Source organism: Trachymyrmex cornetzi, unplaced genomic scaffold (assembly GCF_001594075.2).
Source record: "Trachymyrmex cornetzi isolate Tcor2-1 unplaced genomic scaffold, Tcor1.1 scaffold1093, whole genome shotgun sequence".
Classification (NCBI taxonomy): Eukaryota; Metazoa; Arthropoda; class Insecta; order Hymenoptera; family Formicidae; genus Trachymyrmex; species Trachymyrmex cornetzi.
The window spans coordinates 548915-575004 of record NW_017295646.1 but is presented as its reverse complement, the minus strand read 5'-3'; the positions used below and the strand labels follow the sequence as shown (position 1 = coordinate 575004).

At 35.2% G+C, this 26090-nt stretch overlaps 1 protein-coding gene across 13 annotated transcripts in view; it reads left to right on the top strand.

Moving 5' to 3' along the window:
- Positions 1-17: 17 nt before the first annotated feature.
- Positions 18-26090, top strand: part of para (sodium voltage-gated channel paralytic) — a 57635-nt gene continuing 31562 nt past the window's right edge. For 6 of the 13 annotated variants that reach the window (XM_018507886.1, XM_018507927.1, XM_018507901.1 and 3 more), the window contains exons 1-13: positions 1302-1448; positions 9673-9828; positions 10684-10889; positions 13011-13139; positions 15618-15709; positions 16924-17136; positions 17898-17958; positions 18125-18434; positions 18968-19264; positions 21690-21746; positions 22672-23121; positions 23599-23698; positions 23781-23849. In XM_018507886.1, coding sequence (XP_018363388.1) covers positions 1302-1448; positions 9673-9828; positions 10684-10889; positions 13011-13139; positions 15618-15709; positions 16924-17136; positions 17898-17958; positions 18125-18434; positions 18968-19264; positions 21690-21746; positions 22672-23121; positions 23599-23698; positions 23781-23849 — 2287 coding nt within the window. Of the gene's footprint in view, positions 362-1270; positions 1449-4195; positions 4229-7080; positions 7190-9672; positions 9829-10683; positions 10890-13010; positions 13140-15617; positions 15710-16923; positions 17137-17897; positions 17959-18124; positions 18435-18967; positions 19265-21689; positions 21747-22671; positions 23122-23598; positions 23699-23780; positions 23850-26090 lie in introns of those variants that run through there. The other 7 variants (XM_018507972.1, XM_018507962.1, XM_018507953.1 and 4 more) reach the window with 4 other exon arrangements.

The following is a 26090-nucleotide window of genomic DNA, read 5'->3' as shown; positions in this document are numbered from 1 at the left end:
CAACAGCAGCAACAGCAGCAACAGCAGCAGCAGCAGCAGTAGCAGCAGTAGCAGAAGCAGCAGTACTCGCGTGACGGCGATCGACAAGAGGGAGAGCAAGAGTAGCGGCAGATCGGCAATCGACGTGCTGCACGGAGCGCCCTTATCCGTCCGACCGTACGTAACGGCGTCGTGTGATCGCATCGTCGGCACGACGCGCCCGGAATCGACGACACCCAGGAATCAGCCGGTAGCCGGCAAGTCACGCCGCTTTCAACACCGGACCCGTCGTCCTCGTCAGCCGCAGCAGCAACTTTACTACCCTCCCGCGTCGTGGGACACGCGCACACTACACTTCAGGAACTGTTAGCACCGATCAAAAGTGAGTCCAGTCCATCGATAGATCATACTCCACTTTTGTCATCTTCGTATTGAAAATAAATTTACTAAATTTTAACAAATATTTGTTTCAATAGTGCTAGTAAACTAAACGTTTACTTACAGTAAATAAGTGTATTTACTAAAAAAAAATAATACTTAAATCAAATTATTGGATACACCAGATAAATATATGTTTACATTTGATAAATATTTAGTTAGTACTATTAAAATAAATATTTATTAAAATTTAGTACATTTTTTTCACATAATTCTTCATGTCTCTCTCATATATTCAGTTTCTTCGAAACTTACTTTATTTTTTCTTCATAATTATTCAATAGTTTCGATAAAAGTCGATTTGTATTTCACTTATTTTTTTATAGATTTAATTCATTATAATTCACTGTCAAAATATCGACACATATATTACAACAGTGCCTTTAAAGATCCTATGTTATTGGCGATTAAAGATGCTCAATAGCATTAATAATATTATATTGCTTGTCAATTTAATTTGTGATGTTGAGTACTCCAAACTCCAATTTAAGACTATATTTCAAGACCGATAAATAATTGGCATTGTAGTTTGCTTGAACAGAAAATTCATACAAAATATTATCAGGTATTGTAAAATTCGCATAAAATTATTATAGGCATCAAGACTCGCTTTGATCGAATATGGCTTTCTTCATTTATGTTTAACAATCTTGATTTACGTTGCTATTGGTATTTTTTCTGAATTGTAAAATTCAGTAAAATATTACCAAGAGCCTCTTTTATCGAATATGATCTTTTTCGTTTGTCTGTGTTAATATCTTTTTCATTCTTCTTTCAAGTATTTTCCTATCTATTTTCTTTCACTTGTTATTCTCACGTTACGTTTTTCACTGATCGCGATTCACGCCCGCAGGAAGGTGGCTTAGCTGTGCGCAGCCTAGACAATGTCCGAAGATTCTGACTCTATATCAGAGGAAGAAAGAAGTTTGTTCCGTCCGTTCACGCGGGAGTCCCTGGCAGCGGTCGAGGCTCGCATTGCCGAGGAAGAGGCCAGGCAGAAAGAGCTTCAGCAGAGAAGAGCGGAAGGCGAGGTATGAACGCGGCCGTATGCGCTCATCGCACGATCGCGCATTTCTAATTTTCTTCGCGCATTAACTACATCGACACATAATTCGTCATGTGCGTATATCGTAGGATACCCCTTAAGTAGCGCCAAATAAATTACGCGGTCGTTCCATGACGATCACGTTCAGGCATTTCGATCCTTATTTCACGAAACTTTCGAAGAGATATTATTTCAACCGTAAAAAGATCATATTGGTAATTCCGAAAAATATGCTTTTGCGTAAATGTTCGTTGTACATACATACGCTTATTGTTCTCCAAACTCGTATCGCTATTTCGAGTTTGCTGTTATCCGTTGTATAATTTTTCAGTTAGTCATATATTGATTAACGCTAGCGGATATATTTATCTGACGCTGCTAATTTTCCTGCCAGGCTCGATTGTGCGATCAATTAATTTTCCTGTGTAATTACTGTCCTTTTTATACATATTCATGTGTACATATCTATTCATACGAGACGAGCAATGTAACAATAAAAGTTTACAAGTCTTTTTCTTACGAAAAAGATATATAACATTCGTTTAATTTGAAAATCCTATTGCACAACAGATCATCAGATTAGAGCTTTCAAAAATTCGTTTCTTTTATACCAATATGTATTACAGCCATTCGTTGCGCCCACAGGCGCTTATACATATAAATGTGCTAAATAAAAGTTTTGCATTGAATGCTACTCATACTTAAGATTTTGTTACATTCATTCTTATAAAATATTTTTATTAAAATTTTTTTTAAGAACGTTTTAGCAGAAATAATATTTTTAACTAATAAAATAAATGCGCATTCAAATCAAAAATAAATTAAGAATAAATAGAATATGAAAGGAATATTTTTTTAAAAACATTAAGAATTATACGATAAAGAGTTATACGGACTGCACTTGTCCAATGCATTTGATATAAAAGTAAATCGATTTGAATAAACAAACAACGGAAATTTCAGATAAAGGTACATTAATATTAAAAAAATTTTAAATTGCAGTATTCAACTTAAATATATTTGTTTTCTAAGAGATACGTTCTTTGATATTTAATGGAAAGTGCAATTTTTTAAATTGATTAATCTTAAGTATGAGCTGCCTTAAGCGGCGTTTACAAGATTGAAATTTTAAGGCGTAAAATTCAAGCCTTAAGCCTTAAACCGTAAGAAATTGACCAATCATAGTCGATTATTCTCCTCACATTCGATTATGATAGTCAACTTCTTATGTACGGCCTAAAAATTAAAGCTTAAGATTTGCGCCTTAAAATCTCATTGCAAATACCACTTTATCGTTAACCTTCCTATGCCTAGCTGTAGCGCCGTTTGCGAAAACTTTTCTTGTTCATTTTTTTCTTACATATGTCAAATTGCAAGAGGATTCATTTGTTCCCCTTATCCATTCGACTGTCCCTTTGATTGTTTGCTTGATCTATCTATCGCTAACGTAGTGAGGATGTAACTATCTCTTTACCGACGACTATTTAACCCATTTGTTTATACATACATATATCTGTCGTCGAGTAATGTATTGTGTGTGTTACGAAAGATATGTCACGTACAAAGCTCGATGTCTGCAGTGCCACTTATCTCTCTGTGCCTACTTATACATAAATACCTACATATATATAAATATATATACATATACATATTTTTTATGTGCGTGAATATATCGCTCATGTGTCGTGGCTACCTCCACTCTTTCTCTCTCTCTTCGCCGCATTCGCGTTAATGGATAACGCGCGAGTGCCACGCGATGAGAGATGATTATCACGGTGGAGCGTATTAATGTAAATCCAACGAATGAGTCCCTTACATCCTTATAATTAGCGCTCCTAATTTGCCTCACGGCTATAACAGCAACACCGATAAAAGGAGCGGATTTATTTATTAACCTTCGTCCTCCTCCTTCGTCTATCGTTCAACATTGATCGCTCTGTTTGAAAATTACTTTCGCAAGAGGAGCAAATCTTCTCCTTTTATTGCCTCCTTGTATTATACTCCAACGATGAAAGGTCAAGGAGAGAACGAGAGAGAAGCGAGATCAAGACTGGATTATCATCGATCGTCTCTCTTTCTTTTTCTGTAATGAATCTTAACATCTAAGAATGTATCCGCTTACTATTTTTGCATTTTTTTAAAATACATCACGAAGTTTGTGAATTAACTGGCTTATTTAGATGAATAAATTATTTCGTTCCCCTATTAATTGTGGCAGAAGCTACTTTATTTAATCAAACATTTAAAGGATGTTTTATAACAAAATTTTTTTAAATAGCTTAAAATAAAAGTTGATAATGATACGGGTTCTAACTCTCTGTGAAAATTATTTTCAAATTCCTAGACAAGCCGTATTTTCCCAACAGTTAATCCAGTCCCGATCAAGCTTGATGTGCTTGGAAACCCTCTTTCCGGGTTGCCTGATCCTGTATATTTTCCTGTCGTACGTCTATGTCGTAATGTAACATTGTGTTTCTTCTCCTTCCTTTGATGCCATCTATCTGTCCCCTTTCTGTCTCTCTTTCTCTCTTTTTCTATTTTTCTTTTCTAAAGTCGCCCGATTCAGCTCTTACTCTTCCAAAAGCTACGGACTGAGCCATCTTATCGCAATCTCCCTTGTTATAGCATATATTGGCATATTATTTTTTTTTCTACTCTGTTCATTCACCGATATCCCCCGTATTCTCTGTATCTCTGTGTGTAACGACTGTTTCTCCATTTCTCCAATTTCAGGGAGGTTATGGACGGAAGAAAAAGAAAAAAGAAGTAAGACGTTACGTCACGCTAAGTAATACTGCTCTCTCTATCTCACATCCGACTCTTCTACCTTACTAACATACACACGTGCACATGTACACGTCATATATCTCGACACACACACACACACACACACACACACACACATCTCTCTCACACATATGTATATACATTGTGAACACGTGCGCAAACAGACACGCACACGATCTCACGATTTTTCCTCACTCTCGGCAGCATTTGGCCGATCGATCGACTGGACACGCGTCACTCACTCACTGCTCAACGCCACACATACGATACACATACAATACTTGCTCACATTTTGTGCAGGGATTGAAAACAAGAATAATGAACTTTTCAGTTCCACGCGAATGTCGAAGAAGAATCGATATTGATAATAGTCACGGACGATTCCACACTTTCGCACCATACTCGAAGCTGCGTTTATATTGGAATTTTACACAGTCGATTTTACATTAATTATTGGCTTACGGATCATTTTAATTTTATTAGTTTCTTTGTTTGTTTATTAATCTTTGATATGTAAATCTTCTTTCAGAGAATCATTTAGTACTGTTCCTCTTGAATTATAAAATAAAATAAAATAGTATATTTTTTAAAACAATAAAGAACAAATTGAAAGGCGATTGAATATAGTAATTAGAGCACAAAAGATTTCCAGTAAATTTTTTTAAATGCTATCTTTCGCAAACTATTCTAGCGGTAATAATTTTTCTGATAAATTATTCGCGACAATTTCGATGGAAATTCGCGATTTTTAAATTTGATTCTTTTTCGAATGTCAAGATTGATTAAAAAAAAAAAGAATCACTGAGCTTAGACGACCGCAGTTGTAAAAGTTTCAATCCCTTGTTTTCTGCGTGCCACGATGTATATTGATTTCCGAGCGTCATCATCCCGAATCGATATATCGACCGGATACCAAAGATGGGCAAGTTTAATCCACGAGGCATTGAATTGAAACGTTTTGATTAATTAATTCGGGAGCTATTTTTAGCGGAAACGCGCGCGATTCGCCTCCATGATATCTCAATGTCGAGTATCTTTCTTATCGCGAATATCCCTTCTTCTGGATGTTACATCGTGGTCGAGAATATGATAATAAAGTTTCATAATTTGCACACGCACACACACACACACACACACACACATACGCGATACAAAGCAGCGAGCTTCTGTATATTGCCCCTTGGTTGTTTGCAAATATATGACACGTTCCTTGGCAAAGTGTCTTGACGTCTTACGATCAAAAGCGAGCTGTGCTTACGCTTTAACGCGCGGCTTTCCCTCGAAATATTTGTTACTTCCAGAATCTCTGTGCTTTACACGCTTATAGAAGACAACTTGGGATCAATTATAACGGGAGACAATTGTGCGACGTTTTTGAAACTCTCGGTTGCTGTAAACATCAAAAGTGATCTGAGAGATGAATTATATGTATCTCGCAAATACAAGCATTTCTTTATACAATACGCGAATCAACGTTTTATTGATGAAACTGTCACAATTAATCCCAGAGTCAATCACGCAATTAAAGGATAATACAAGTTGAAGATGCATTAAATTTGATATAAACCTGATTTCAAAGACCACTTCAAATGTATCTAACTCGTGCATACATATTTGCGTGAAGCAATAAATTCAAATACGTAATTTCTGTCGAGATATACGAGCGCGGTCTTGAAAAATTCCACCGTCAAGAAACATCTAAGAAGTGGCAATACGAGAGATGCGCAGAACGACATAAATATTTCGAGCGGAGGTCGCGGTCGCCTGGTAATGCTTACACAGACGTATGCCATACGCGTGCAATGCTTACGCTGACTTTCTTCATTCCGTTTTTTTTTTTTTTAATTTCTTAATGAACTAGCGCGCACTGTCGCAGCACTGCCTCGGAGCAAAGTGCGCGGTCGCGATAATGCGGTGCATCCTCCGGAATCGTATTGATTTATAGTTGGTCGCGATAATAGAAAGTTCTACAACGCGAGAGAGAACTTCGCCATTCTGGCGGATCGTAGACAGCTCGGAACAATCTTAATCCCCGTCGGCGCCTTCAGTGTGTTTGTTATTCGAAGTACACTCGAGGGGAAAGTCAAGTTCGCACTAGAACGAGAGCTTCGATTTCCCACGTTTCTCGCGCACTATGCTTGTACGCTTCTTCCGGTCTCGTGATCGAATCCGATGACGTATCCGGGGGTCAGACCCTCGAATCGGGTCACCCTCGGGATTCGACCACGAGTTTCGAAAACTTTCGGCACGCACGAGCACGAGGCTTTAAAGCTTTCGCGCGCAGAGCTCGACGAACACTTGGCTTGGGCAATTTACAATTAGACCTAGTCATCTAGACCGTACACTGATTATTCTTAGCGTAGTTCTTGGATTTAGGTGTAGGACACTTGTCTAAAATTTTTAACTACGTAATTCCAAAAGGAACCGCAATTGAGATACATCACTGCACCGTGAGATCGAACGTGAAATTGAACGAGATCTCATATCCATCATCCGCGGGATTTTGTTGCATTTTGCAGTTTTTGCGAAGTGAACATGCCGGCGACGGATCGTTTAGTTTAGTGGTTAAGTAAGGTCTTAAACTCACCGCGCATAAATTCGCATAAGCGCGTATAAACGTAGAATACGAACGTCCCGGGCCCATGGGGAGAGATATGTACCGAGTGCTTTATTTCGGTCGAGACATTTATTTACCATGCATACGCTTTTATATCAATTTGTGCGCGACTGTGTCCTGAATAGATGAAGATCACTGGTCGCCGGCGGATCGGATAGAGGGTAGAATAGAGCTATTTTGTGTCTAGAGGGTTAGACAAATTAGTATCGGACGAGTGAGCATAGTAAAAAAATAGGAATAGTATCTTTTAATTAAGATTAAGCCAGAGATTCGAGCCGTAGGAGGGACCAAAGTCGAGCAGATGTTGTGTGGACCTTCTTCAGGTTCGTATGTTCACGACCCGTTTTTAGCACCGATCGAATTTGTAGCGTGAATATATCAGTATATCTACTCTCTAAAACTTTTAAAGTGAATTCATCCTGAAGAGTGAAATGTCACTCTTAAAGATTCTACTTCAAAGAATTTAGAGAGTGCATTTTGGCTTCGCCTTTCACACTGTCGTGACTTAATTGTGGCAAATTATTAGCTAAAATGCAATAATTAATATAATAATTATTTTTCGAGTTCAAGTTTTATCAGCGATCACGGGACTCAGTAAGTTTGCTTGGGATATCTGGCTATTCCGAGAAAAACGAGATTTTCCACTCGTTCGGAACACGTGACAGTCGCACGCAATACGCTTACATGTACCGTTTTCACTGAATCACACGGTTGAGATTTTGTTTTGTGATGCACAGGCAACGACGATGCGGTGCAATGCATTGAGCTCATCTAAAAGCGGGTTATGAATAACTGGTGCACTTAGAAAAGTACGCGGATGAATATTTCCAAAGAAGCGATTTGTTCGAATATTCATACGACGGCACTGAATATTTCACGTTCGCGTTCCACATGCAAAAGTCAAACACGATGCCATATGATTTCCGTCCTTCTATACTACGGTCAAGTTTATATTTCTAGCGATATTACAAGGTGCAATCGTAAATGCAAGTTTTAAAATCACTTTTATGTAAAAACAGATCTTGCGTAAAATATTTTGCAATAAAAATATTTTATATCAAGATATTAAATATAAACGTAAGTCAATAAAATTAATAATTAACAATATTTAGTAACAAAACAATTAAAAATTAAAAATTAAATAATTTATACTTTCTACACCCAAAAAAAAAATAATTTTAATATTAGCAGAAACCGCTAAATCTTAGAGGATTTTATTCTTATATACGGCCTCAAGAGGAATCTTTTAAAATCAAAAGGAAAATATACTAAGCACAATATTCTTACAGTTAGAGTATTTTCGTTTTGCATCTGCAGTAAAAATCTTGCTGTTCTTAATATGAATTTCCTCTTGTATATAGATTAATTAATATTGTTTTAAGAGATATTATATATACTTTTGAGAGAAACTTTAATTCAAGAGTATTCACTTCAAAGATACCACAGGATTTGACGTCTATTGCCATGTTGTGATCCATTGTTAATGTCAATATTTCATAACGGTAAGGTTCACGAAACGTTAGCATTAGCAATGGATCACTACATTACGACGATAACTCGCAAACCCTTTGGCATCTTTGAAGATGTTATCTTTACTGCATTTTTTTTCCTGCAAATAAAAATACCTACATCATATCGATAACAAAAAGCAATGCACTGCGTGATAAATAGTACTTACGCCTAAATGTGGGCCAGTACTTCTCTAAGCTGATCGTTTCTAAAAATTCTTCAACTTCACTCATTATGAAACAACTCAAATTATAAATGATGTAACACGATGACCGATGTATATTGTATACTATAATACGCGCCAAACGGCCAAAAAGCAGCGACAGGCAGCGATACACATATTGCTTTTCATGTTACTCGTAAGAGGGCGTTCCGCTTTAAGTAAACGTATTCCTCTTAATACAAAAGGAAAACTGTTAGAATAATCTCCAATACATTTTTGATGAATAGTCCAGTGCATTGGAAGAGGAATACTCTTTCTGTAAAAGTTTCTGCTTAGAATATGAGATTACCGGAAATTTCACTTTACAATTAGATTGTCTTTTTTTTTTTGGTGTATGAAAGTATATAGACACATAGTACTAAAATGTATTTATATATACATAATATTTGAAGGAAATTTTGGAAACATATTCGTAATAATTTATTTCATATATTTTCGTCATTTTTTTCGTCTTTTTTTGCATTATACATTCTTGTGCCATGAATAATGAAGAATTGCTGAAATATTTGAATATTAATTTCGTATTACATTCTATATTACGCGGCACGTTATCGTCGAATGGGAGAATGCAACTGTGCATACAGCCCCTATTGTCTATTTAATTTACGGTCGAAGAAATCGATATTTTGGAAATATTTATATTACCGATTGCTCGATTATTTTTACTTTTTATGCTCGAATATGAAATGAGATATATGCGATGGCCTAATTCGATTTTTCGTATGAAACGCGGCTCCGATTGTGAAATTAATGGAACGTATTAGAAAAAAATGTTTACATAATTGAAAACATAATAAATAGACAAGGTCAATTTTTTCTCCTATAGACCGATTTTCTCATATATCCTTGACATATTCGCTTCGAAAAAAGGAATGTTTCAATCTCACTCAAATAATTCTTGTTCTCTCAATAGAATTACAATTATAAAGATATATACTTTGATATTTTGGTTACTTGCGATAATGTTTCTCTACGAAGATCTAAACATCATTTTGTTCAGGCAAAATGCCGTGATAACGATATGGCGAAAAAAATACGCGTATTGGGATAATCTTACGAGCATCTCGTTCGCAGGTTCGATATGACGACGAGGACGAGGACGAAGGTCCTCAGCCGGATCCCATGTTTGAGCAGGGAGCGCCGATCCCGGTCCGACTGCACAACGAATTTCCACCCGAGTTGGCCTCCACACCTCTCGAGGATATTGATAGCTTCTACCACAATCAAAGGGTATCCTGGCATTGATGTACTAATTAGTTTAACTCTCTTAGAGGGACTGAGTTTTCGCGAGGTACGAAATTTTAGAGTAGGTTCTCTAACAGCGGCCGTTCACTATGACTGCATCTAGCGCAGCTATTTTCAAACTTTGGCTTTCAAACTCGTAATTGCTTTGTGTAACTATTTTACGGTTATAATGGTGCGTTAAAAGCTGTACATCTATATCAAGATCTTTTTATAATTTGAGTTTACAAGCGCATAGAACTCGGAAATTATCTTAAAAATATATAATATATTGTAGGACCGTATACGTGATAACACAAACTATAGAAATCAAAGCCTTAAACGGTCTAGCTGCAGGATCTTAATGCTTGTATGATTTTTATGTGAATTTATATACTACGTATGTAGTCTCCAGAAACAAAGAATTTAACTCGTGATATTATTGCGGTAGTTTCATAGAGTTAGCGTTTCAAGACCGAAAAATCATTTCGGGGCGCGTTTCTGGGGACTATACATACGTAGTATATAAATTCACGTAAGAATCATACAAGCATTAAGAGAACGTTTAAAGCTAGACCGTTTAAAAATATATTTTTCGCGGATCGATATTTTTTTCTTAAGTCTTATACGATTGATTTTATATTATTACTGTCCAGAAAATTTCTTTGTTTCTACCTAAACTGAGATAATTATTTTAATACGGGCTTTTATTAAAAGCCATATTTTTTATTAACGTCTGTACTTTTAAAAGACAATTAAATCCATGAGCAGAAAGCTGACTTTCTTAAATGACTGTCTCTCTATTTCTGTACTTTATACTTGTAATATCTGACTGAATAAATTTTGTGGTACGTCTGTTCGTAGACCTTCGTCGTCATTAGCAAGGGAAAGGATATATTCAGATTCTCAGCGACGGACGCGATGTGGATGCTCGACCCGTTCAACCCTATACGGCGTGTGGCTATATACATATTGGTTCACCCGCTCTTCTCCCTTTTCATCATCACTACAATATTGGTTAACTGTGTACTCATGATCATGCCCACCACGCCCACCATCGAGTCCACCGAGTGAGTATCTTTCATCGTCTTTACTTGTGAATCGCGACTATATCGGCGAGGATGAATAAGCGAATATTTACAAGAAGCGGAAAGCCAATTGCTTTTTCATTCTTATTAGAAATGAAACTTTTTGAAGAAACTCTAATTAAAAGTTCTAGAGACTGGGATGAATCAATACATTTCTCAACAAAAGTAAATATTCATTATTTCCAATCGATAGTAGATATGACAAAGTATATATTTACATAACTTTGCGAAAAATAATCGCTATATTTAAGAAATACTTTTAAATCTTTTAAATACTTAAAAAAAGTCTTTAGAATCTAGTTAAAAACTTTTTTAAGTTTTTAAACTTTAAAATATTTTTTAAATATTTCTACGATTATTTCTTACAAAATCATATATATTTTGTATTTCGTTTTTTATTATCAATTTGAAATGATACTTTAATTTAGAGGAGTGTATTTTAAGGTAACTGATTACATGTTAAAAAAGTATCGTTAGCACTGCTGATCAATTAATATTTACAACAAAATATACAAGTGGTTATCATGCACTTTAAGTATCGTTTAATATTATTCATTTTAATGATGATACTTAATTATTATCTAATTAGACCCCGTTTGTTAATTTTTTGGTTATTTTTTTATTATCAATTTTTGAAGTATTTGATATTTGAAGAAAATAATCCCATAAATTTTATTGTCGCATTTTGGAAATGCAAATAATAATATAGAAAGGAAGTAAATAGACAAAAATTCCTCACTTCTTAGATACCTATAAGGATTCTGTAATGATAGAGAAAATCACACTTAAAGCCTACTATTATAAATTATCGTAAATTTATATAATTTATGCCTAAATTCTAAGCAGAATCGTAAGACTCGTAACATATTCCTGTAAGACTTGTAAACATATTTAAGTGCTTATACCATTATACAATATTTTTACAGACAACTTCTTACTAGCCATAAAATTTACAAAAAATCATAGATATTTATGAATAATCGTACATCTTACAATATATACGCTTAAAATTAGAGAATATTAATCATAAGTTTTTACAAGTTTTACGAGAACACGTTACGATTCTTACGATTCTGCTTAAAATTGACCCATTAGTTCTATTAAAACCTAAACTGCAAATCCGTCGTTGATTATTTTTAAAATTTAGCTCATCATATTTTCACTGTCCCGTTTAGCTGTTTCGATATCTAATTAGCTAGAAAGAATTTTATCAAAGACTTACGACGTGATCATTTATCTAGTAGACATATTTCAAGAAATGTTCTACATGTTATAGCTCTAATATATGAGTAGAGACTGTGTGATAAATTGTATTCCGTTGGTAAGTTTTGTACTAGTCTCTCTAGAGATAGCACTATAGATGACGGGCAACAAATCGCGCGAACGATTCAACATGCAATCTACTAAAATTTTAAATATCATTTTCAGGATTATTTCGAAATTTGGGAGCACGATTCGTAAAACTTTATTATTTACAGTGAGATAAATAACTATTGTATAATATGGTGTTAAATATAACTGAAGATTCGGAAATCTGATTTTCATTATCTTGTTTTTATTTTTTATATTTAATAAAGAAATGTTATTGTGCTAATATTGTAAGTATGATAAACTACTTTTTGTAAATTCGTAATCCATCGCGCGCTGTGAATAATTCGTTCGCGTACACCGTGCCTGAGATACGAGCATATTGTAGTTAATTTATACAATGAAATAGAGGTATCAATAGATTATTGATAGGATAAAATAGATATTAGTGATTATCGCCGAGTTTAGATGCGTATCAGTCTCGTTAACAAAAGTGATCATGTTAATTAATGTGTAATTTCTTTACTTGCATGTTTTTGAGTTTATTAATAGATTAGTTTTACTGTTGTAAAATTTACCTACTGTAAATATGTAATAGTAAACATATTTGTAACAATTAATGAGAATAAAAAATAATTATGAGATGTACGGTGGAAACGATAAGTATAACGATAAATATGATCACATTTTTACGCGAGAGTATCGTTCAAGCGTGATTTTAAACGGGCTAGATGGTAGAGAGAGAATCACGTACGACGCATTTAAAAAGCTGAGTGGTGTGTTTGTTGTTTTCAGAGTGATATTTACGGGCATCTACACATTTGAGTCCGCCGTTAAGGTGATGGCGAGGGGTTTCATTCTGCAGCCTTTTACCTATCTTAGAGATGCATGGAATTGGCTCGACTTCGTAGTTATAGCTTTAGCGTGAGTAGTTAAACTTATTCTTGTTAAAGAGAGAAAGGCAAGAAGAAAGAAAAGTAAGAGGAAAGTAAAAAAAACGGTAGAGTAGAATGGACAAAAGGATTGTCGCCATTTTGTCGAGAAAAGTCGTGGAGATTCTGTGGATACTAATAGAAGTATCGCTTTAATCTTTTTATTAAATTGTACATTGTACATGTGCTAATTACTTCGGCCTCGTAACAAGAAACGTTATTATGAAGACTAGAATTTATCGTGCCTTTAATTATTTTCTTAGCGCGAACTTCAAAAACTTAAAATAATTTCTAGAATATACGATGACTTTTTCAAAAACCATTTACAAATTGTTTGAACAGTGTCGAATTAAACGAATCAATTGGCTCTTAATAGAGTAGAAAAAGAAATAAATTACTAAAGTGTGTCACGATGACAAATACGGCAATCAAGATCGTGACAATTATTGAATTGGCAATTTTCTGTGCAAAAAGACCGGCAAAATTCATACTGAAGAGTTAATCCAAAACGTTAATTAGTATCAAGTTAGATCTTTCCAGGTTAAGACAGTAGACTTCTCCGCTAGATCCGTTGAGTACGCTAACGTAAGATTTCCGTAGCATCGATTATCTACTTAATTATATATAATATAATTCTCAATCTTCGTTCATTACGCCTCACAATTCACGCAAACACGAACGTGCATACACGCATATACTCTGGGGTGTACTTATATATATTTTAGGTACCTAAATTAGTTCATCTAGATAAGGATAGTATTATTTCTTTTAGTGATCTTAAACAAGAAGTTTTTAATTCGTCGTAATACGTTGATTAGACATTAGTACGTCGAGTCGATAAGTCAGTTGATTAATTGTTGTAGTTTAGTACATTTCTATATACATACATTTTTACTTCAGTAATTGTTCATAGATGATCGATACGTGTTTCACTCGATAAGCGAGTACTCGACTGCGGCTCGTAACATAGCCAAGATCACGTGCCACGAGATTCAATAATTTATCATAGTCTTGATCATAGTACTTTAGACATTGTCATTTTTTTAAAATAATTGTCTATATGTTTTCACTTCGGAAGAAAATATTACCAATATTGGAAAAGTTTTTATCCTTTGAAGAATCACAAGAGTGCTTATTAGAATTATAAAAGTATTCGTTAGAATAAGCTCCTGAAATGTTTTAATATAGTTAGAGGAAAGTCGCCGATACTGACATAGGTCTCCTAAAGTGACACCCCCTTATTTTTCGAAAACTAACTATAGCACTTTATTAATACTAATAAAATCATGATCTGTTTAGCTAATTAAAGAAGTACAAGCTCATAATTCGTAGGTTTGTGGCTTGTTTCTATATCAAATATGCTAAAAACAAATTCTACAAATGCGAAAATAAAATTCTTACGATCTTCTTTTGCAAATTGTGAGGTTTAAATAATAGTGACTATATTATTGATAATATTACGTCATTTTAAATACTTGTACTTTCCGAAATAAGTTTTATTTATATTATTTTTTCTCTTAGTCTTTTCATAATACGATTTTTAATTTAAAATTGGGATGCAGCGTAAACCGACGTACACCTGTCCGTAAAACAGACCATGCTAACTTAATCTTTATAATGTTGCTTTATAAGTCTATTGGAGCTGAAGGCAGTCGTGCATATATGGAACAACTCTAGAAAAACTATCGCGTTACATATTTGCATCTTGCATAAAGTAAATATGCATATAATTGAATACAAATATTTTATAACGAAGTAAAATGATTCTGAAAAATCTTCCATTCATTCACTTATAGGTACTTTATACAGATAATTCCTGTAAAAGAAAAAGAATAGGAATACGTGGCATTACTGCCTACTGTGTCAGTTTTGGAGCCCATTTTGTCAGACGCTCATTTTTGCATAACTTACGAAAAACTTAATTATTGCAAAATTGCAAACAGTATTATAAAAATTGCTTATACTATCTGATAGAAGACACTTTTTATTTTGTATTTATGTTTTGTATTTTTACCTTTTGTTTAAGAAATATTGTCTAAAAACAAAGTGGTATGTCGGTGACCTTCCTTTACTAGATATATTTTTCAAGTAAAAAAATTGGAAAATTTAAAAGATTTTTTAAAAATAAATTTTATTAACATAATATTGCAAATTAAATATATGTTAATTTAATCACATCCTTTAAAGAGAGGAAGATTATTGACGGAAGAAAATGAGTTTGGGAAGTATGCTGGAAAAACAATCTCGAAACCCGTGGCAAGTTATGTACGGCATGTTACATTGAATCGTGCATGCAGTAATAGCTACCTTACGATACACATTACAGTTCGTGCAGATTTTTTGGTAGGAAATAGGAAAAGTAGCGAGTAACCGTTTGCGTAACTACGTAACCCCGCCCCGATCTTCTTTAACTTGTTTTATCTTTTTGTTTGTATCACTGTAATGTGTGTGATGTTCGGGTGTATTGCAGTTATGTGACGATGGGCATAGATCTAGGCAACCTTGCCGCTCTCAGGACATTTCGAGTCCTCCGAGCCTTGAAGACTGTCGCTATTGTACCAGGTATGCTTAGAGTATAGAAGTGGTTGTAGATGCAAATACATAGTGGTTCTAGACAACACTTGTCGCGATCGTTGTGTACGTCTTCCGTATCTCATCACATATCTACAACACTTCCATTCATTGCAGCTTGTATCGCCCTTCGCATCATTTGCCCCGTTTGTCACCTGATATTCTTACAGTATATACATCCGTCCGATATTCACCTCAACGAATCCGATTCCCTTCACACTGGTTTGCTTTCTTCCCATTTTTCCTTATCTTCGTTCGATCCCGATTGCGAAACGAACTGTCAAACTCGATGCACGAAATTGCTTTGAATGGATAAAGACAGAGAAAATTTGATCGTATATTTCATATAAGGCGATTTATCGTGAAAGATATGCTTCTGAAGATCTTTATGTGTTTCATTTTTTGATCTCGCACATCATACAGATCTTTCGTCTGAATATGAAATTAATCCTTCATACCATGGGAACGAAATACTTGGGTATGGCATACTCAATCCAATTTAATTGCTTCATAAATATGAATATATTGTAAAGAATTTTTTTTTCAATGGAAATACTAGATATTAACGTGACGTCACGTTAGATTTTTTTTCAGATCGTTTGATATTTTGACTATAAAAAGAAACGTAGTTACAAAATATATTTTATACTATATGATACATAATTATGATATGTAATGCAATTAGTATACTAGATTTTCCTTACTTTTTAAAATAATTTTTGTAATTTTTTAATTATTATAAAATATATTTAACAAACACATAAAGAAATGCACACAAAAATACCGCGAATCAAATCACTTAAAATTAGCTCGGCGTGGAACTTATTAAGAAACATAATGATGCCAAGCAAATGTATGTATCTTTATTAATAAAATAGCTATAAGCAATATGGAAGAAAAAACATTGAAAAAAGAAAGTCGGATACGCGCCATATCCAGAGTGGCACCGAAAGGTCAAACAAGTTTTCATGTCACTATCCATAAAATCGCGTGCATCATGATGTTCTTCCCCACCGTTGAAAATTATTTTTTCTTTTTTATCGAGTCTTCCGAAAGAGATACTCATTTCGCATTCCGTATTTTATGCCTGCCCCAGTTGAACTGCCACTTCTCTCGCACGACAAACTGAATTTCTCCAGGTTGCCGCCACTGTTGCTACATGTTTAACGTTACGAACCTACTGTCATTCTCTTTTCGTTGTCTAGGTCTGAAAACCATTGTCGGCGCTGTGATAGAATCCGTGAAGAACCTGCGCGATGTGATAATCCTGACGATGTTCTCCCTCTCCGTCTTTGCGCTGATGGGCCTTCAGATTTACATGGGGGTTCTCACGCAAAAGTGTATAAAGAACTTTCCTGAGGACGGCTCCTGGGGTAATCTCACCCATGAGAGTTGGGCGCGATTCAATAATAACGAAAGTAAGTCACAGTTCTTCGTGAAATTAATCCAAAAGCACACAAGCCTGAGACATGTAAAAAATGGAATGTCATCTGACAAACTACACTGTTATAGATGTTAAAGGAGCTTGATGATCCAATTCTCTCTTTGAGTTAAATAACCTTTCGTTATTTTTAACTTCCAAAATGTAAATCAATTCGTTTCTGGTTGAATTACACTTAGCTTTAAACAACAAGAATATGTATAAATGTATACATTTAGTAAACTAAATAATAAACTAAATTTGTGTCAAATTTAATTTGCGTAAAGGAGGCACGGCAGTGTCGCTGCGCCTAGCTTAGCGCCGAGACACTACCAGTGTCTCCAGATACATTTCTTGAGTTAAACTTCATTGATTTTGAATAATCACACAATTAAATTAACAATATATTGAATAGAAATAGTGATGATTTGTAGAAATAATTAAAAACTTAAATTAGGTATAATTTGACATTATGAATTTTTAAGAGTGTGTTCTTTGCAACATTTCTTGAAGTGTTTCTGTGATTTGACGGGATTCTCAAAATATAATTCGTCATCTAGATTCTCAACTATTTCAGTAGTATATTTTTAAATATAAACCGTGTTTAGAAAGGGTTTCATGCAAGGTAAACCGAGATACTATAACCATCTGTACTAATTGGTTGTTTCATGAAGATAATAGTCTTGTTTGAAATTAATTTCCAATAAACGATTATTAAATTGCATATCCAATTATTAAATCGTTATTTCTCTTATGCAGCTAATTGGTATTTTGACGAAGCGAAAAATATACCCTTATGCGGAAATTCATCGGGGGCGGGGTAAGTTAATAACTTGTTTTCATTTACAATAATAGCTTAAACGAATTTAAGATTAATGTCTCCATTAAGAGAGAGAAAGAGAGAGACATGAAAAAAATTCTTTCGGAAATATATTTGCAATATTGATGCGAAGAGCATATGAAACAGTAACATTTTCCGAATATAGGCAGTGCCTTCCCGGATACACGTGTTTACAAGGATTCGGCTCTAATCCGAATTACGGTTACACGAGCTTCGACACTTTTGGTTGGGCATTGCTCTCCGCCTTTCGTCTCATGACTCAGGATTATTGGGAGAATCTGTATCAATTGGTGCTAAGATCGGCCGGACCATGGCACATGCTCTTCTTCATCGTGATCATCTTCCTCGGATCCTTCTATCTCGTCAACTTGATCCTCGCTATTGTCGCGATGTCATACGATGAGTTGCAAAAGAAGGCCGAAGAGGAAGAAGCCGCCGAGGAAGAAGCTATGAGGGTAAGTGAGACCAGAGTCGATTTTGAAAGAAAATTGTTGATACTAACTGAAGTTTTTCATCAAGCAAGGATGAAGAATCTTCCTTGACATGGCATGTCCAGGGGAAATTTTTTAATAAAAATTTTTAATTATATTTAATCTTTTAATTATAAAAAATATCTACAATTTTAATTTTGACTCTTTTTTGTTTTATTTATCATTCTTCCTTTTTTTTTATTTAACTTTAGTTTAATATCATATTTTTAATAATACTTAGCTTACACTCTCATATAAGATTTTTTTCTACGTTTTTACCTGATTTTTTTAAATTTCTTTTTCTAGAAGAATTATAAATATTTTGTATGTAATAATAGTAATGACGGTAATGTTAAAGAACTACACGTTTATAATAAAATTTATAAAAAATCCCTCCCAAAAATATTCTGGATACGCTTATAAGAAACGTATTCATTATTTTTTCGTGAAATTAGATCTAAGACTCATGAATTGGTTAAATCGAAAAAATTGACACGAATTGATGTTAATGTTAATAGGAAGCTGAGGAAGCTGCATTAGCAAAGGAGAACAAACTCGCGGCGCGGGAAGCTGCGGCCGCTGCAGCAGCCGCTGCGGCAGCCGCCGCTGCGGAGGCTGCGGATCAGATCGTCAAATCCCCGTCAGATTTCTCGTGTCACAGTTACGAGCTGTTCGTCGGTCAGGAAAAGGGCAATGATGACAACAATAAGGAGAAGATGAGCATACGTTCGATCGAGTCCATCGGCGATCAGAGGCACATCAAGCAGATCAACAACAACCACAGCGCTGCCAATAAAGTGCGGAAAGTCAGCGCCGTAAGTATCCGACTGGACGATGTACGACATATATTATATACGTATCGACCTTCTTACGCGTCGTAATATACCGAATTGGCCCTGTTATCAACCTCACGATCCTCCCTCCAACCTCGCTCCTACGAGAACAACTTATGCGAGGCTATTCGATCCGACTCGACTCGTCGGTATAGTCTGCGACTGAAATTTCAAAATTCAGAATATCGGTCGTTTCCTATCAGTTAGAAATCACTGTGTTCTTCGAAACATAGGATTGAAATGGTGATGCATTATATTTATTAGTCCGGAGGAACTTCTTAGGTCATTAGAATAAACTCAGTGAATCACAGTGAATGCAAATCTGGGCAATTAGGCAGTAATAACTTATTACTGTTAGTACACAGATATTGAATAGATAATGGAAAACGAAATATATTTGACAGGATGTATCTCTCTTAATTAATATTAGGAAAACGCAAATGTAGGTGCAATCAGATCAGAATGTAAATACCTATAGCGTACTTTGATATCTTAATTGTTTTTAATATAATATAGAGAAAGGAAAAAATCGCGACGAGTCGAGCCTTCCCACAATATCCGCTGCTCTGTAGCATGCTTGGCGTATATATAGGATGTCCTAAAAAAGTCTACTAAATTGGGAGTTGTAATTGAGATAAATGTTTGGTCCAGATCTGTATCAAGTTTCAAATTTTTTATCGTGTAATTAATTTAATCTCCCAATTTTAAACTTTAAGAAGGTAGGTGGCCACACAGCATTCTAGAAATAATTTTCTCAAAAACCTTGGTTGAAAAAGGAAAATAAAAATATTGCCCAGAGATGCTCAGAAGTTTTAAAATTCATTATATTTTTTTACACATTCCTCTATATATCACGTAACAAATTCAATCACTTGCATTATACTAAATTAGTGCATACTAAAAGCTGCTATATATGAGCAAAGTAAAAGCATATAAATATTTTGAATAATTAAATACTCAATAATAATATTGTTACGTTATTTAACAGAATATACATGTATTATTTTATTGTCAAAGTTAATTATATTGCCATTGCATTTAGTTAGTATAAAATAACAAATTTTAATTGCACTAATTTAGTGTAGTGCAAGTGACCGAATTCATCAATAAAAATATAATCATGTGTATATATATATATACATGTATATATAAAAATTTAACTATAACATAATATATTAGTAAGAAATATAACTAACATTAAAATTTTTGGGGTGTTTTGAGTACCTGTTTTGAGCAACTAAAGATACTTGCGTATCTTTAGGCCACCTACTCTAAAACTTAAAAGTTAATGATTGAATTATTCCTATTATCATATCAATCGAAGTTTAACGGAAGAACTGTCAGTTCTAAACTTCTATCAAAATTCTGCTATTTGTATGAATCTTTTTTGGGACTCGCTGCGTATCTCGACTGCTCGTATTATGTCATGATCCTTTTGGATAGGTGGCTTTATGCATAGAACCAATCACCCTCTCGTTATAATCATTCGCCCTAATTATATCGTAAATACAGTTTCAACGTGTCGAATATCGGTGCCTGGATCCTGCAATTGCGCGTAATAACGCGCGGAACAGTGAATTTCGGCTGTATAACGACACGGCGCATACTGATCATACATTTTAATCCTGTTTTACAGAACCATGCATGCAGAGAAGTATATGCTTAGTATAAAATTAATAGTTAGCGGAGATACGAAATATATCGGCTAATTGCCTAATATCGATGCTCGAGAACGCTATTTACCTGACACGGAAATATCAAAAGATATCAATTTTTCTACTTGCATTGAGATAAATTTCTCAATGTTGAAAATGGACAAACCAAAAAATTCTGATCATATCAATAAGAATTCTGGTTATTTCAACTATAATTATAATAAATTTAACCAGAGAGAGAGAGAGAGAGAGAGAGAGAGAGAGAGAGAGAGAGAGAGAGAGAGAATTTTGATTTGTCCATTTTCAATCAAAATTCCAATTAATACAATTAGACTCTTTTTCCAGTGTGTTTCTTTTTATCTAACAAACAAACAAATCTCGAATTAAGAGGTAATGTGAAAAAATTGGACAATAACATTTTCTTCAATCATGCAAATATGTTCTAATTGATGCAATTCAATCACGGATGTTACCGCCGATCTTCGTGTCTCTCTACAAATTTATTAGTATCTCTCTGTACTAGATTTGTAATTTCTCTTTCTACACACCACGACAAAAACATTCTTTTATATAGCCATATTTTTTCTTTCTTCTCTCTTTCTCCACCTCTCCATCCACAATTATGTTATATATGTGCTTCTGCAAATGTTATGTGATACTCCATACCTATTTCGAGTGCCTCGTTGGTGTACACATTAGATCACGTTACGAGCCGTTTGGTAGGAGATATCTTTTCTTGTTTTTTTCTTAAGGTCCCTCGCGCCGCTAATGGCCAGTTTACTTATGCCTACCAGGAAAGCCTGCGGAAGGTACGTGTGTCACGACGTGTCTCTGTCAGCACCGACCGTACGTACACTAAATAGCACCATAGGACCCGATCTCACAGTGTCATATTCGAAACGTCATTCATGCTCTGCGCGTTACGACTCGCAGTTCTCAGGCGACGTCTTATAAATCGCACCCGTTCATCCTCATGGATTTCCGTTCCCGTGTCGAGAGAAGCACGGATCACCGCCGATGATCGATCGTTTCGCGTCTTTCACGTAATAACGATCATCGCGAGACGTTTCACCGAGATGAGCCTCGTTGAACGATCAATCTTTTCTCTTTTAATTAGTTACAAGGAACGATCAACATTGCGAGTATCATTAAAGGAATCAATTACGGTTTATTCGGAAAACGACCATAGGCAACCTATATTATCGTTGTGTCAATCATCGTGTTTCGTGATTGATTATAGTTAAAGTAGGAAAACGAGGCGAGATTGTTGAAGAGTTATATACTGTATGCTCATCTTAATTTAAATAAATAAATTTTTAGAATCTTTAAAAAAATATCTCCCGTATCGCTTTTGTATTCAACCAATGAATCCATAGTCGAAAATCTATTTCAAACAACGCCAGCTAAAATTTTCACGCATCACAGCTCGTGACTCTTCAAACGATCCGTTAAACGTAACGATAGGCCGCGATCGATTCCGTGAGAAATGTCACGATCGTCCTGAGGGAATCACTCCGTCACCGAGAGGGACAGAGAACGTCTTTCCGGCTGGTCCTCGTCCTCGTCTCGGTTGCCAGAAAAGAGGGCCGAGAACGGGGGGGGGGGGAGAGAGAGAGAGAGAGCGAGAGAGAGAGAGAGAGCGAGAGCGCGAGAGAGAGAGAGAGAGAGAGAGAGAGAGAGAGAGAGAGAGAGAGAGAGAGAGAAAAGCGGTGGTCCGCTTTGTTGTAATTTCAGGCGAGCCTGAGCCTACCCGGTTCACCGTTCAATCTGCGCCGCAGCAGCCGTGGCAGCCACCAGTTCACGATACGCAACGGCCGTGGCCGATGTTTCGTACCACCGGGAGGCGACCGCAAGCCCCTCGTGCTGTCGACGTACTTGGACGCCCAGGAACACCTGCCCTATGCCGACGACTCGAACGCGGTTACACCGATGTCCGAGGAGAACGGCACGATCGTGGTGCCGGTGTATTATGCGAATCTCGGCTCGCGTCACTCGTCCTACACCTCGCACGCCTCGCGGCTCTCCTACACATCTCACGGTGACCTGGCCTTCCCTGGTATCCGCGGCATCGACAGCATCGGCAAGCAGATCACCAAGCAAGAACAGATCCTCAGGAATAGAAACAACAAACAAACACCGGCCAATGGCCACGTTGCGGATGCCAATCAGAAAAATTATCATTTCGTAAGTGATTTTTAATCAACTCGCAGATATGATAATAACCGTAAACCATTTTTACAGGTAATAACAGTTTATATAAATTTATTTAGAAACAATAACAATTTTTCTTTAAAATAAAATTCTATAATAGAATTGTATATTAAAACCGAAGGTATTTAAAATCTTTTTGACAACCTAGTGGATGAGTCTGGCTGAAGATAAAATATTTCGAAGTTTGCTGAACTGCGGAAACGTTAAATTTTCATTTTGTGGAAAATATGTCCGTGTTTATGCATGACTGTATATAATTGCAAAAATATGTTCTCATCAGTTTCAATCTTTGTTGCGAACTAATAATATTCATTCTAATAATATTTTATAAAATCATGGATATCAATATACAAAGATGATGTTTTACGTCAGATTCGAACGATAGCATGTGTGTGTGTGTGTATGCAGAAATCTCTCAAAATAGTATTTGCAACTGTTTAAAATTTTCAGGAAGCTCCTGATATAGAAGATCCCATGGGTAAGAATAAGCCACAAGACAATCCGTTTATCGAGTTACCGGCGCAACAGCATACCGTGGTCGACATGAAAGGTAAGACTGCAAACTAGTTAACGAATAGCTCCGGGCTCTCTCAAGCAATCAAACTTACTTCGATTCTATCATTCTTGCGCAGATGTAATGGTGCTGAACGACATAATCGAGCAAGCTGCCGGTCGCCGGAGTAAGACGCCAGAACAAGCAGGTAATGTCGCGTCCCCCGTTCCGTACCCTTTGTTAAGTTTCCTCAAGTTTCTTCCTTCAGTTTCTTTCTTCTGTTCACCCTTATCACAAATGTATATATATCTTTGTTTAACGTGTGAGCATCCTGTCGTTCGATGTACAGTGTGGTTTTAAAATTTCTCGTCATACTACTCCCTTGCGTTGGTATACTATTTTGCTGGACATTTCTGGACCGCCGCGCCTTGTACATAGTAGAACGAACAAATTCATTTTTAATTTTCATCCCAGCCGACGCAGCTAAAGATCACGCTCACGTGTTTTATACATACTACATACTTTTGTTTACAATTGAGCATGGCGTGTAAATTGATGCGGTTCGCTATATACTCGTACTTATACTTTGAATCGACACAGCGTCTCAGTTATTGCTAAACGGAGAAGCATTTAAGTGGCGAATAATCTGAAATGCAGGATATTGTCTCTCTGAGCAGTGTGATGCGACGAGAAAAATAAAGACACGATGCGGCCCGCCGGCCCTTGAGGGCGGTTTGTGAAAGCATTTTTTGGGGAAACAGAGTTTGCTCGTTTCCTGCGATGTGACACAGATTACCACCTTCGCGCAGCTGCACGATCCCGGTCGCTTCATGCTTCGATTTTTTTTTTTTCAGATTATCTCAATCGTCGATAAATCATAAATAATGCTCGGTAATATGTGATATAAATGCCCCCAAAATATAGCGTCATCAAAATACTTTGTTAGTTTATTCTATGTTTTAATATTTAAATTAATATTTGATTAAAATTATATATTTATAAAGATATGCAATGATATTAATTTCATAATATTTAATTAGCCTATTTCTCTCTTCTCTCTATCTTTCTCTTTCTCTTTATAAGTTGAAAGAGAAATAGTAAAATTTATTTTAAATAATATTCTAGAGTCTAGACATTCTTTTATTCTCTCGATGATTGAGAAATCTTACTTATCTTTGGTTTCCGGAAACTGCAGCGATTTTGGTTAAATTTTCAATATTTTTGCACCTGTATCACCACCGCGTTGAAGGGCACTATCGTGTTTGTCTCGGATGCACAATATAGCAAGATTAGTAAATTATTCAAAAATATAAATATGTATTTTTATCAACGCGTTATTAGTCTTCGCAAAAAATATTCGATCACTTACGATTTATTAGTTTTGAATTTTTGCACGTAAAGCTGTAAATCACATTTTTACTACATCGCGTCTGCAAATTTTGTTAACGTATCTGCGCAGAAACAGAGAATATTTTCCTGAAGACCGCACAAAATCAATACTTTGTTTGAAAAATGTACAGCCATGCGTGATGTTGTTTGTTAACTGTATTTCATTGTAAAATGTTTGAGTGAGAAGAACTTCACGTGATTATGTTGACTTTTGGTTATCATTAATTGCTTGTATTACAATATTTAATCCTTTCGCCGCAGACGCACATCTTTTAAAATTATTAGCAGAATTCATATTTTTTGTGTAATGTAATTGTGCTCGTATATAATTTATGACTATAAGTTAAAAAAAAAGAAAATATAAAACGAAATAACTTTATAATCTTTCATGTGGCGAAAGCATTAAAACTAAATTGTAAAACTATCTTACTTTTTGTGTGTGTAAATAATTGTATGTTGAGTTCGTGCGCATGCTTCAATGTAATTATGTCGCAATGCACATTATTCGCGTCGCTAATGCACGACATTTGTTTAAATTTTATCATCTTTCAGTTTTATATTTGCGCCTTGCGTGAATTTGGATATGGTATGAAATACGAATCAACACTTGATTATTTATTGTATCAAATTGTATAGTATCAATTTTTAATAAATAAAATATCAATTATACTATCGATATGTACAGTATTAATTATTAATAAATAAAATATTCATAGAAAGATCTTTTCTCAATTTACTGCATAATAATGTTAATGTAATGATGCGAGCATTTGCAAAAAAAAAAAAATAATTAACATTAAAAGATATGCTAAGAGTCAATACGTGGTAAAAATTAAAAACAGAATTTTCTACAAAGGTGTACACCACAACACAAGATGTTGGTAGCTAGTATTTTATATTTCAATCGACTTCACATTAATGTGATAAACGTTTAGGTCTTAAATTAGACCATCTTCAGTATTACAATAATTTTTCCTATAACTTACGGATACATATACAGGGTGGACCATCTGAAGTGATCCAGTCAAATATCTCGAAAACTAGTAGGGATAGAGAAAAA